General features: G+C 47.1%; 1 protein-coding gene across 1 annotated transcript in view; it reads left to right on the top strand.

Annotated features, from left to right (window-relative positions):
• The window catches only part of LOC121570651 (B-cell lymphoma/leukemia 11A), a 42798-nt gene extending 28779 nt beyond the window's left edge, over positions 1 to 14019 (top strand). The window contains exon 3 of the mRNA XM_041882127.2: positions 8479 to 14019. Within this exon, the coding sequence (XP_041738061.1) occupies positions 8479 to 10703 (2225 nt within the window). The 3' untranslated portion in view covers positions 10704 to 14019. The remainder of the gene's footprint in view (positions 1 to 8478) is intronic.
• The last annotated feature ends 827 nt before the right edge of the window (positions 14020 to 14846 follow it).

Below are 14846 nucleotides of genomic sequence, written 5' to 3'. Positions count from 1 at the left end.
CAGAGAGAGAAAGGGAGAGGAACACACACACTACTCTAAACACATATACATACTATATTACACGTACGTACATTCACTGTGCATACTCACACACACACACACACACACACACACACACACACACACACACACACACACACACACACACACACACACACACACACACACACACACACACACACACACACACACACACATACACACACACATACACATACACATACACATACACACACACACACACTCACATACACACACACACAGAGACATCATTGCTACAGTATGCTTGAATGGTTCTATAAAGGCCGGGCCATTTCATTGCAATCATATACACAGTTTAGGAGGCCCTGGCCGTGTTATTAGAATAGAGTTTACAAGATGCAGAGAGATGCTGAGGAGTCACACTGTACTGTATCTCTATCTGTTTGTCTGTGGACTGGTTGGATACAGATGTCTGAAATATCCCTGTAATCAATACAAGTAGCCAATCAAATAACCAACAACTAGTTTTGTGTCATTGTTTTTTCTATGTTATGCTGTTTCTATGATCTCCCTATCCTCTTTTCTCTCTAACATGTATTGGTCGCATGGTTACTGTGGCTGGGGATTGGGCGAGAACACACACACACACACAGGAACACATTCACACATACACACACACACACACACACACACATACACACACACACACACACACACACACACACACACACACACACACACACACACAGGAACACATTCACACAAACAGTTCCCGGGGGAGTGGGAAAGAGCACTATCTGTAACGCTGCAGGGTATCCTAATACAGGACAGAAGGTATTGATGTTTCTGACACACACACACACACACACGCACACACACACACACACACACACACACACACACACACACTCTGGGACAGACGGTATTGATATTTCTTCTCAATACAGACACCAACCTTTATTAGAAAGTATGCAGTCCAACAGTATATGTACAATCAAATCCATTCACACACACTAACAGTGTGTAACAGACCTACACGTTGCGTGCAGTCAGACAGACACCAATTATAGATTGTGATCTTTGGTAATTCGGGCTACTTACTAGAGTACAATGGAATTTTAACAGACCACTTGAGCGCTTAATCATTCCAATTTCTTAGAAATCTGACTTGTATTTGTAATTCACAAAATATTGTTTTTCTACAGTAGTTGAATGGCATAACACAGGTTTCTCAGAAAATGTTGAATATGATTAATTGTTTGAGGTATCTCACAATGACTGAATCAGGGTTTACTCGGAATGAGGTTTGGCTAAGGTGAAGAGGAAATGTCAGTTAGTATAGTAGTTTCTTAGCTCGGCCTTATTCTGTCTGTGGTCATGTTGATATGTCTGTGATCTTGTGTCTGTGTGTTCTCTGCATTGTAACAGCCATTACAGATGGGGCATCAGGTGTGTGTAAATCTTGGCACTACTAATTGGGTTTTCCATGCGGGACTTGTGTGTTCCGGGGATTACACTGGTAATGGGGAGCGGGAATTCTACATGAACACAGATTTCTGCATGAAAATCTCATGAAATTCTCCTATCGGGATTCACCTTTCAACTTCACAGTTATTACACAATTTCCACTGATTTGCAGAGGGTTAGGGTATGGATCAGAAACAAGGCTCTGGCAAAAAAGCATACTTTATTTTTCTCTCGTTTTTCTTAGTCCTTCTCTCGATTTTTGGCAACAACAAAAAATGGTACAATTAATATTAAAAACATTCCACCCACGAGGCCACTAGAGGGCGATTTGGTAATTTGACTGCAGGAAAGGTGCTACGGGCTGTTGTCTAGAGATGTTAGTTTCTGCTGGTGTCTTGCAGAGCGCTCCACACTGGGTGGTTTCCCAGTTTTCCGTAGAGGCGATTCCTCCCGGCTCTCTGTTCCCTGGCCTTCCCTGCTCCGGCTTTGTCTGGGAACAAGTGTTGGTCAAACAGGCCTTTGTTTGTGGTTAGTCAATTGGTGCACCGCTGAGAGTCTGGGGCAGGACAGAGACGTGTGTGTCTTTCTGTGGACTATGAGGCAATACAGACTAAACTTGCTATGCCAGAGTAGATGGCTTTACGTAGTGACCCACAATTTGTTAATGATAGTGATAACGATCATAATAACCATAATTATAAACAATATCCTTGGGGTTTACAGAATTTAGTATTATAGAATATTTGCACCTTAATAATGTATATTGTAGGTATCACATCCCTGTGTAATTCTATAGCTAATGCATGATACACTTTTAAGGTAATGTAATTGTAACGCCCTGGCTCCGGGACTCTGAATATTGAGCCAGGGTTGTTCATTCTTTTGGGTGTATTTCTATGTGTTTGGTCAAGTGACTCCCAATCGGAGGTAACGAGTGTCAGCTGTCGGCTCGTTATCTCTGATTGGGAGCCATATTTAATCTGTTTGTTTTCCGTTGGGGGTTGTGGGTTTTGTTCTATGTTCAGTCGGTGTACTGAGGACGTTACGGATCGTGTTTTGTTTTGTCGTTATTTCAACATTAAAGTCATCATGTTCCTCCCAACGCTGCGCTTTGGTCCTACTTTATTGGCGATCGTGACAGAAAAACCCACCACAACGAGACCAAGCAGCAGTTGGATAACGAGTGGTGGAGCCAGAAGAGCGAAGGTTGGGAGAGGACTATGGAGGCCTGGTCCACCGAGAGGAGAGACCCCCAGAAATTTTTAGGGGGGCTCACGACGTCGGGGCAGAAGGTGTACGGCCCGGAGGGGAGTGCAAGAGGTTGGCAGATATGGCCGCCAGTTTAAGGGGGCCACTGGTTACGAAGGGGATGGAAAGTGTGGAGGCACGGCGAGAGGTACTGGGGGGTGTTTCCAGTCCGGTCCGGCCCGTTCCTGATCCCCGTGTAGGGCCAGGGGTGTGTGTCCCCAGTGCGGTTCTGTCTGTCCCTGCTCAACGCACCAAGCCTACGGGGTGCGTCGCCAGCCCAGCTCGGCCTGTTCCTGCGCCCCGCACCAAGTCTGTGGTGCGTTTTGCCAGCCCAGCCCGGCCTGTCCCTGCTCCACGCACCAAGGATACGGTGTGCGTCGACAGCCCAGCCCGGCCTGTCCCTGCTCCACGCACCAAGGATACGGTGTGCGTCGACAGCCCAGCCCGGCCTGTCCCTGCTCCACGCACCAAGGATACGGTGTGCGTCGACAGCCCTGCCCGGCCTGTTCCTGCTCCACGCACCAAGGATACGGTGTGCGTCGACAGCCCTGCCCGGCCTGTTCCTGCTCCACGCACCAAGGATACGGTGTGCGTCGACAGCCCTGCCCGGCCTGTTCCGGGCACTCGCACCAGGGATGCGGTGCGCGTCGCCAGCCCGACCCGGCCTGTTCCGGCCACTCGCACCAGGGATACGGTGCACGTCGCCAGCCCGGCCCGGCCTGTTCCGGCCACTCGCACCAGGGATACGGTGCGCGTCTGCCAGCCCGACCCGGCCTGTTCATGCCACTCGCACCAGGGATACGGTGCGCGTCGCCAGCCCGGCCCGGCCTGTTCCTGCCACTCGCACCAAGCCAGGGGGCGAGTCGTCAGCCTGGTAAGGCCCATTCCTGTTCCACGCACCAAGCCAGGGGCGCGTGTCGTCAGTCCGGCTCCGGCCAGCGGGGCTAGACAGGACCGGGGGTACTTTGGGGGGGTTGGAGAGGGAGTGGGGATCAGGGCCGGAGCCGGAGCCGCCGCCGAGGAGGTGTGCCCACCCAGCCCTCCCTTGTGTAGCCCTTGTTGAGGCGCGGTCGCGGTCCGCGCCTTTAGGGAGGTACTGTAACGCCCTGGCTCCGGGACTCTGAATATTGAGCCAGGGTTGTTCATTCTTTTGGGTGTATTTCTATGTGTTTGGTCAAGTGACTCCCAATCGGAGGTAACGAGTGTCAGCTGTCGGCTCGTTATCTCTGATTGGGAGCCATATTTAATCTGTTTGTTTTCCGTTGGGGGTTGTGGGTTTTTGTTCTATGTTCAGTCGGTGTACTGAGGACGTTACGGATCGTGTTTTTGTTTTGTCGTTATTTCAACATTAAAGTCATCATGTTCACTCCCAACGCTGCGCTTTGGTCCTACTTTATTGGCGATCGTGACAGTAATATATTTGTGGAGTTGGTCAGGGATGAAGGGATATCCACACGTAAATATTTCAGGAGATCTTGAAAGCCTAAGCCGCTGATAGAATTCTCAAATTCTATTAGGGGACATTGTCCTTTCTCCCTGCCGTATTCCCTAATCCTGTTTCTGCGATGTTCCATTACCTCAATTACCATTATCTCACCCAGAGGTGGAATCTGCACTGCATAGCCAAGGACACAACAACACAGAAAGTGAGAGGGAGGGAGAGAGTGAGTGAGAGGGAGGGAGAGAGAGAGAGGGAGGGAGCAAGAGAGTGACTGAGAGAAACTGAGAGAGAGAGGTAGAGAGAATGAGGATGGAGAGATAATGAATAAGAGAGAGTAAGGGCGAGGAGAGATGGGGAACAGGGGACAAAGGGAACTGTCCAAATGGCCTAGAGTTGAGGGATGTGTTGGCTTGGCCGTTTGTTCTGCTTGTCAGTGTTTGTGATGCGTGTTTGGGTTGTGTGTAGCGTGTGTAATGTGTAGAGTGGGGGATGGGGGTAGCGGTTTTGCATATTAGGTGAATGGGCGGGGGCATATTATATGTGAAACGGTTGGGAGTTTACATTGTCTTGGGTGTGTGTGTGCGTGCACATGTGTGACATTGGTGCAGGTAGAGGTGATATGCTTGGTAAGATGGCAGATGAGCAATAGGAGACTGTGCGTGTCTGGGGCTCAGGCTGCCCAAGCTGTTTAAACCTGGCATCCATCTTTGTTTGCCACTGCCACCCGTCCAGACGGAGCACAGAGATGTCTGCTCTCTACCATGATAGATACGGCATTACACACACTCTCACTCTCTCTCATCTCTCCTTCTCTCCCTCCCTGAATTCCTCTCTGTTTTACATAGAAGGCATATTCCTCTAAATAAAAAATGTATGTATTATACTTTTTCAGGCAGTCCCCTACTGTAAATTTTACTGCTCGGCAAATGCTGCCATGCCCCTGACAGGCAGTGTGTGTTTGTGTATGTGCGTGTGTTTTAGTTGGTGTGTGTGGGTGTATCTTCACAGCTTGGAACAGTGGAGTTATTTTAGGCCCTGTAAAGCGATCTGCTCAGAGTGGTGCATTTCCCTAGAGAGATGCAGTAAGCAGGGGAAGTTTCAACACACACACACACATTCCCTTCCATCCAGTCTCATGTTTCATGACTCTCCACCTCTGTCTGTGTGTGCCACCTTCTCACGTCTAACATCACCTAAGTGCCTCTGCAGTGTCCTCGGCTTAATGGGGTTTAGTACTTTGTGTATGTGTGTGCGTGCGTGTGTGTGTGACCTGAGTGTGTCGATATATGAAAGTAGGGAGGGTGTAATATGTTAGAGCATGTGTGATGGAGGTATGTGTGTGTATAACGTGGTGTAATATTGTCTATGTGTGTGTGTCTGACATAGTGTGTGGGGAGCTCACTTTCTCTCTCTCTCTCTCTCTCTCTCTCTCTCTCTCTCTCTCTCTCTCTCTTGCTCCCCTCTCTCTCTCCCTCATTCCTCTCTCTCCGTCTGCGATCTGAACACGATGCTGCCAAGCTCTGCAGTTGCAGCCAACTACTGTCATGAGTGACGTGGGCTAAAGCCTAAGCCCCAGCCACAGCTCTGTCCTAGTACAGCCTCTGTCTGTCTCTCTCCCTCACACGTTATGTCTCGTTAGAGTTGAACTGAGAGATGGCTAAATTAGAAGCTGTTATGGCTCTCAGAAGCCTACATTTCAGACATTTCCAATAATTTCAACTTTTTCCAAGGCACTTGCACATCAATAAGGAGGAGAAACAACTCTAAATGGAAATGCAAATAATGCATCTGGGTAGACCCTCTGCAGGTGGCAACAATTAGCAGACATTTCTACCAATTCTAATTATCCATCATTTACTAGCTAATGCTGGACTTCCTCAACTGTAGGTGGTGACAGATAAGTGTGTGTGTGTGTGTGTCTGTGTCCGTGCGTTAGTGCGTGTGTGTGAATTCTCCCAGTGTGTTAGACCCAGACAGAACACAAAGGGGTTTGAGTGTCCGGGGGAGGGTCCGCCACTGAGGGGAGAGATCCACAGGCACACCCCGTCTATGTCTTAACAGGATTATCCAACCCAACCGCCGACTCTCACGCCTTTCACTCACTCACCCCTCTCATCACACAGCCCAGTAGCGACTGCTGGCCTCTCACATACACACATGCTAACACACGCAGAGCAGAGAAGTCTTGCTCTCTGCACATCTTTTTCCCTCACACATTATATATCCACCATAAAGAGGTGAGAAAAAGGTTGTTTAAGAAATATGTCACTGGTTGACACCCCTCTCACACTGACACACAGACACAGACCACACACACACACGGCCCACTTTTACTGATGGCTGTTTTTGGTGACAGTGTTGACCCTTTGTTTTTTGGATGCGCAGGGTAAATTGCAGTTGGGGAGGGTAAAAGCTGTAAGGTAAACCATAAATCCCTTTTAGTGTTGTCGCTAATTCTGTGGTTCATACTGCCAGTCATTAGCAGGAGTATGGAGGTTTTAGTGACTGACCCCAGTCTGTTTACCTTTTGATTTGATGTGCTATACAGCACTTTATCACAAAATTGCTTTTTATCTGGAAATGTATCCTCAGTAATTATCGTCAATGTGTCTAAGGCCGTTGACATTTTATTTATGTATCTATTTGTCTGGCAGGATAGCAGAGCTAAATATGTTGGCTTGTCATTCTGAGAATAAAGTAGATGGATCGAATATATTTTTTTGAATCAAATAGCTCATTCATATTGGCAACTACTTTCCTATATATATATTCCCATTTTAGTGAAATTATATGACTTGTAAACAGTTGGTCTTATGCTCATCGGTTAGGGCTTGATTCCCAGGCTCATTTGAGGCTCACCTTAATCTCGTCTCAGGCCTGGGTCTCCTGTGTTGTCTGGGAGTGCTAGAGCAATTAGTCTGAAGGGGAACCAACCTGTGGAGGGTCCCTGGGTATATGGGCTGAATGACCCACCCACAGGTGGACCAAGATACCACAATACAGCTCACTCTTTATTGCTGTGTGTTTTACCATGCCTATCTGTGTGTATAGTTACACATTTCAGCATTCATCTGTTTACTGTCTAAATGTTTGTATGTCTGTGTGTGTGTGTGTGTTTGTGCATGTGCGTGTGTGCACCTGTGGGAGAATCTGTGAATTTAGGCAGAGCAGTTGAGCAGCAATCTTTATTGAATAATCAGTACTGTCTTTTGTGTGTCTGTGTGTGTGTACGTCTATGTGTGTGTGTGTGTGTGTGTGTGTGTGTGTGTTTTGTGTGTCTGCATGTGTGTATGTCTATGTATGTGTGTGTGTGCGTGCGTGCGTGCACATGCACATGTACGTGTCTGTGTGTGTGACTGTGCATGAGTCTGCATCCATATAACTAGTTTCATATTGAAAGGCTTTCAGCCCGTTTATGATCTAATCTTGTAAATGAGCTGATGGAGGAGCGGGCTGTGCTTAATGAGATGACACATGCATTGTGAAGCGGACCACAGGTCATTGTCAGAGAGCCATTCAAAGTCAATTATTGTTTTAAATGTTCCTTTGTTGTCAAAAGCGGCTGAATACTTCACTGGGCTGCAATTGAGAGGGCGGTTCTAGTTATGCAGAGCAAGAGGCTTTTCTTCTGTGTGTGTGTGCGTGCGTGCATGTGTGTGTATGTCACTATTCAGAGCAAGGAATTATTACACTTACAGTATATACTGTCTGTGTTGATATGACTTCAGTCTAAAATAAAAAATAAAAGTATAGGCATACATTTTTGGGGGTCGTCCCTAAGTACTGTAGTAGTATCTGCTATGCTCAGTGGTGTTGTGTTTCTCTGTTAGGGGTTATTTCTGTACATCAATGGGAGTGCGTTCTCTGCAGGGACAGCAGTCATTGTTTGCTCTGTAGCAAGCTGAAAGACTGCTTACAGTCAGCTGGGATAACAGTGTCCCAAAGCAGGCTTGAGGAAGCTGTGATCCTCCACACACACACACACACACACAAACACACACACACACACAGCGTGTCTGGAGTCCTTTATCACAGCTGATTATGTGGGGCATTACCTCGATAAGAGTTGCTATGTGTTTTTTCTTCCTCTCTTAAGTCTTGTCTTTGTTAAAGATTATCTGATAATTAAGATAGATTTACCCTAACATCATATGATGGCTTTCTAAAAATATATTTTACCCATAAGACAGTTAAGAATAGAATGCAGTCAAATGCAGCACAGCTGAATTGAGCTAAACTCTTTAACAAATCAATAATTTATATTATTTAATAATTAATAGATTGTTGTTGTGAACATGAGTCTAAATCTGTGTCCCCTCTTCCTCTTTGTCCCACTGCAGGTAAGGAAGAGCCCAGTACCTACACCTGCACCACCTGTAAACAGGCCTACGGCAGCGCTTGGTTCCTGCTCCAGCACGCCCAGAATACCCATGGCTTCCGCATCTACCTGGAAAGCGAGCACGGCCATGGCAGCCCCCTCACCCCCCGCATGGGCAGACCTTCCTCCCTGGGTGGTGGCGCAGACTGCCCCTCACAGCCCCCTCTCCACGGCCTCCACCTGCCTGAGGCCAGCCCCTTCAGCCTCCTCCGCATCCCAGGATCAGGCTCGGGGGGCCGGGATGGAGGGGGTGGGCACCAGCGTTTTCCCCCGACGCCGCCGCTCTTCAGTCCCCCTCCACGCCACCACCTGGACCCCCACCACCGGAATCCAGAGGAGCTGACGCTGGCAGCCCACCATCCGAGTGCCTTCGACAGGGTGCTGCGCCTCAACCCCCCTATGCCCCTGGACCCCCCATCGGCCATGGACTTCTCTCGCCGGCTGAGGGAGCTGGCGGGCAACACCTCAGGGTCCACTCCCCCCCACTCTCCCAACCAGCCCAGCCATATGCAACGGCTGCTCCAACCATTCCAGCCCGCTGGAGGAGGAGGTGGAGGGGGTGGCGGTGGGGGAAAGCCTCCCTACCTGTCCACCCCCCCTCCCCTGCCTCCCTCCATGCAGTCCCCCTCGGGTTCCCATACCACCCCCACCACCCCACTGCCATCCTCAGGCCCCCAGCCCTCGACTCCTCTGAAGACCAAGTCGTGCGAGTTCTGTGGCAAGAGCTTCAAGTTCCAGAGTAATCTCATTGTGCACCGGCGCAGCCACACAGGCGAGAAGCCCTACAAGTGCCATCTGTGTGACCACGCCTGCACCCAGGCCAGCAAGCTCAAGCGCCACATGAAGACGCACATGCACAAGTCGGGTTCGCCCAATGCTGAAAAGTCGGAAGATGGGCTCTCTGCAGCCTCCTCACCCGAGCCAGGCACCAGCGATCGAATGGGCAGCGCCAGCAGTGCCCTCAAGTCAGTGGTGGCCAAGCTTAAGAGTGAGAACAACAAACTGCGCCGGGAGAATGGGGAGGAGGAGGAGGAAGAAGAGGAAGAAGAAGAGGAAGAGGAGGAGGAAGAAGAAGAGGAGGGTGAAGAGGAGGAAGAGGAGGGGGAGGAGGAAGAAGAAGAGAAGGTGGATGGAGCTAGGAGAAACAACAACAGCTACCACTTCAGCTTGAGTCTGGAGGCAGCGCGGCACCATGACAACAACGGCAGCATTGGGGTCGGGGGAGTTGGGGTTCACCTGGTAGGAGGAGAGGAGGGTTCCATCCCTCGCTCACTGCCTGAGGTGATGCAGGGCATGGGGTTGGCGGCCAGTATGCAGCACTTCAGCGAAGCCTTTCAAGCACACAAGCGCAGCGCGCTGGACCAAGAAAACCACATACACCACCACATCCGCGAGCATACACAACGCCAGCTGTGTGATGAGGACTCAGCGCTGGAGTCAGACCGTGGAGATGGGGGCTGCATCTCGGCCGTGGCCATCAACGGGCGCGGCACGTCCCCCAGCGAAGCAGCCTCGGTGGGCCTCTCCAAGAAGCTGCTCCTGGGCAGCCCTAGCCCCCTCAGCCCCTTCTCCAAACGCATCAAGCTGGAGAAGGAGTTTGACCTGCCTACCCCCACCATCCCCAACACAGAGAACGTCTACTCCCAGTGGCTGGCCGGCTATGCCGCCTCCCGACAACTCAAGGACCCCTTTCTGAACTTCGGAGGAGACTCCAGACAATCGCCCTTCGCCTCTTCTCCATCGGAGCACTCGTCTGAGAATGGCAGCCTGCGCTTCTCCACCCCTCCTGGGGAGCTGGATGGGGGGGTGTCGGGCCGCAGCGGGACAGGGAGTGGGGGGAGCACGCCCCACCTGGGGGCTCCGCTGACTCGTCCTGGCTCAAAGGACAGCAGCAGGCGCACCGACACCTGTGAGTACTGTGGCAAGATTTTCAAGAACTGTAGCAACCTGACGGTGCACCGGCGCAGCCACACGGGCGAGAGGCCTTACAAGTGCGAGCTGTGCAACTACGCCTGCGCCCAGAGCAGCAAGCTCACACGCCACATGAAGACACACGGGCAGATCGGCAAGGACGTGTACAAGTGTGAGATCTGTCAGATGCCCTTCAGCGTGTACAGTACCTTGGAGAAACACATGAAAAAATGGCACAGTGACCGCCCCTTGAGCGCCGAAATTAAGTCTGAGTAGTGGGAGTTTCACCTGTCATCAGCCCGCCCCTCCCTCCCCAGTCCCCTGTAGATTCGCCCTCCTCTTTCGCCAGTCCAATGGACAACGTGCTCTGCACCAGCACACCCCGTTTCCATTACTTGTTGAATGCATGATCTGTATCGGGGCAATACTATTGCATTGACGCAAAACTTCAAGCCTTTCTCTTGTGCAATAATTTACATGTTGTGTACTTATGTTTTCTTTCTTCCATTTTTTATTTTTTTTATTTTTTTATAATTAGACAGCATGCATGGTATGTTTTGGCTAATTTAAAAAAAGACAATGTCCCTGGTTGGTTAGTTGTTGAGTAAAATGTGTTGCTGTTTTCTTGTTCGGTTTTTATTTTCAAAAAAGAAAAGACAAGAAAGAAGCGACCATGCTGCATACATTCTGTAACACATATCATGTACAGTTTTGTGTTGTAACATGGAGGATGAACAGTCTTCAGCTTAACCCTCTCTGGACGACCTGGGAATCGCACTTAACCTTCATCTTTCTAAAAGATGTTCTGTCCCTATGGGGTTAAAACATAATCTATGAATTGGCTTGATTACTAAACACAAAGCAGTGACAGCCTTTAGATTTCTTCAAAAGATGAGGATGTGTTGAGATTTGAATTTGTACTATCATTTGGTAAAACAAAAAAAAAGTGTGCCTTTAATATCTTGAAACTGCATTGGTTAATAATCTTCCTATCTGCTATAAGCTTGGGGTCACGGCTGTATACTGGACAATGGTTGAATCCACCCAGAGTAAAGGTTCTTGCATCAAGTACCTGACTGCTAAAGTCAACTGTGACTTACAAGATTAAATGATAATAATAATACAGAAACTTTGGAGAATTCTGGTTAATCATCATTTAGCTACCTATTATATGTATTATAGTGTCTTTAAATTGTGAGGTTTTCAGCAGGCACGGTACAGGCAGTATTGTGTTTAACTGAATTGTTTGTATATTTTATTTCTGGTGCGGAGGTACTGAACACAAAGGTACTCTGTAATGTACAATCCTAAATTTGTGGGACTTTTAACGTTTTGTGAAGACATCAAGAGTTGTCATGTATTTACAGTAGCACAAATGTATGATGCTGCTTGGATTTATCTGAGTGTAATATCCCAGCACACCATACAATACGAGGGCATTCGAATGAATACAAGCTAGTCAAAAAAGTTACACAGAATTAGAAGCTAACAGAATGGAGTGCTTTGGGGGGATTTCATTTTTTACAATACATTTAAACCTTCTATCCATCAGTGATGATTAACTATGAATTGCCTAAACTTGAAAGGAAGAAAATATTATTTAAGAATGGCCGTTGTACTCATGCCAGGGCTCTTGAAAAGAAAGAGTGGAGATTAGACAAAATAATCATACATAGGTTTGTAATACAGGGCAGAGGTACTTTTATTTTCTTTCTGTTTTGTACTGTTTGCTGTTTGTGTTGACGTGAAAGGAGAGTTTTTTCCATGTTGAGTTGCAGACATCCACCCCGGTTGATGGTGAAATAGCACTTGTCACGCTGCCTCAGAGTCTGTACAGATACTCTAACATTGTCTAACGTTGGTACAACGTCTGTACAGCGGTCGAGTCTAAAGTTAGACTGTCATTTATAGGACAAAAAAGAAGTGCACTGTTCAATTTTCCCAGTTTACAGGTATACGCTTAAGGGAAAACTTGCTAAAATGCTGAGTGATCGCTAGGGGTTCCATTGTTTTACACAGTGATGAATGCAGAATCTGTTGCCAGCCACTCCATCGTTGACCCTCATCCTTCACCTCTGACCACCTCTGACCTTTGTTGTTTAACCCCAGGAAACCCCAGCAAAGCACTCAGTGTTGTGACTGGGTAAAAACTCCCTCAGCTAGATGACAAACTTGCTGCTCACACTGCAAGATTTTTTTTTTGTACAAACCTTCTTCTTTTTTTGTATAAATATAAAAACATTTTTTTTATAACACTTCATTATTTTTAGGGTAAACTGTATTTAAGTTTGTTGTTGTTTCTCTTTTCCTCTCTGTCTTGGTGGTTTTCAAGACTCGATCACAGTATATATAAAATGGAGAAAAAAAACTGTGACTTTTTATTTGCCTTGGCTCTTCGCGGCTCTTCAGGTTGAATAAAATTTGCATTGGGTAAAGGTTTAAGATTATATATGAATATATAATAGAGAACTTAAATATAGGAAGATGCACACTCATGTCAATTCCAATGCTTAAACACACTTATGGTCTTCTTTTTCTGTATTTCTAGAATGGTATTTGAATTCAATGTTCACTTAGAGTAGGCACTATAGTATTTATATTGAGGCTCGTATTTTTAACTGTTGCTTGTTCTCTCTAAAGGTATTTACGTACCTTTTTTGGTAGTAAAAAAAAAAACAAGCTGCCACGGTTATTTTATTTTATTTGGCAGGATAATATAGTGCAAATAATTTGTATGTTAAAAAAAATTAAATAAAACCCAATAAAAAAAAGAAGTATGCGACATTGGGCGCAGTGGGCCATAAAATGGCTGCCACGCTGCGCTGGTTCCTGCTCACAGGTTGTACATATCTTTTTTTTGTTTGGTTTGGACCTCCTCCCCCTGCTGACATTCTGTATGCAGTAATGCAAGCTGACGTCGGGCTGTTCTGTTGTGTGCTTCTGTCTTTCCCACCTATCCCATCTGACTACATTCCAACATCTTAAGAAAAAAAACAACTTACTTCATATGCAGTACATTGATTTAAAAAAGCGTCAGAATAAATGAATAAAAAAAATATATATCTATGTTTTGCTTCTTTTTTTTTTATTGCCAAATACTAAATGGTGCTTTATATTTAGATTGGGTATACTTTCATATGCAAAGCATATTTAAACAATTTAATTAAATGGAGACGCGGAGAAGCCTGCTTGAGTTGAGCCTTTTTTGTAAATGGCAATGCGGAATATTTTGTTATCAGCCTTTTCTATTCTTGTTCTGAGAGCTGTTTGTTGTAACTTGAACTTGAACTTTATCTTTTACTATGGGAGTTGCTATTTATTATTACCTATATGCTCTGTTTAAAATAGAGACATGGAAGGGATCTTTTTTTGTTTTATTTTTTGTTATAATATTATTTCTTTATTTTCTAAAGATTGTCCGAAGGTCATTGGAAGAACTTAGCTCTTTTTGTTGTATTTGTTTCTGGTCTCTGTTCAGTTGTATTGGGGAAACCACTGTCTTTGTTTTCTGGCAGTTGTCTGCATTATCCTGTTCACACACCCATTTTGTCCCTTTATTGAAAAACAATTAATAAAAAAAACGAAAGTATAATTATGTTGTTTGTGTGTCATGTGGCTAGATATTTGGAGCAGGTCAAGTGTGTAGATTACATAGAAACATGAGCGGTTGGGAGTATTTCTGTCCATGTGCGTGTGCATGTTTGTGTGTGTTTGTGTCACAATAGTTTACAGTGTGCCCCCCGTCCCGTGCCCCCTGATATGATTCAAGCATATGGGGACGGGAAGGGTAGAGTTCCTAAAGTGGGGCATGATCTGCCGTGGCCATGTTGGTGTCATGGTTGACCTCCCCAACAGGTTGTACTGCTTCTATAGCGCATGTGTCTAAATGAGGCCATACAGTCTTAAGCTGTACTTGGACTCGCTGAACTTTCCCCCCTGCCTCCCCCATGTTCCTCCTCGGCCCTCCCTTCCCTCAGGCCCTGCATGTTCTCTACGTGTGTGTCTGCTGGTTTGTTTTGCCCTGAGGGAAAGGGGGGAGTGACAGGCTGAGCAATGGCTGTACAAGCTTCTACAGGGTCATATGACATATGCTGTGTCACCTTACCTGTTGGGCCAGGATAGACAGCTTTAGTGTGTGTGTGTTTTTGTGTGTGTGTACACGCGTGCGTGCGTTTGTGTGTGTGCGTCCGTGCGTGTGTGTGTTTGCAGGTAAAGCAGCTTTAGTTGAGTGGCTGCAGACAGTTTGCACGCTATCTCTGAGCACATACATGTTACATACGTGTCACTCCTCAATGGGGCACAAGTGTCCCCCCCTCCCTCTCGTCCTTCCATTTTGTTTAACTACTCGCCACCCCCAGCACCACTGCCACCACCCGCCCTTTCTTTGTATCAGCCCACCAAAGTTGACTTAAATATCAT

Source organism: Coregonus clupeaformis, chromosome 1, assembly GCF_020615455.1.
Source record: "Coregonus clupeaformis isolate EN_2021a chromosome 1, ASM2061545v1, whole genome shotgun sequence".
Taxonomy (NCBI): domain Eukaryota; kingdom Metazoa; phylum Chordata; class Actinopteri; order Salmoniformes; family Salmonidae; genus Coregonus; species Coregonus clupeaformis.
This window is presented reverse-complemented; position numbering and strand designations above follow the sequence as displayed.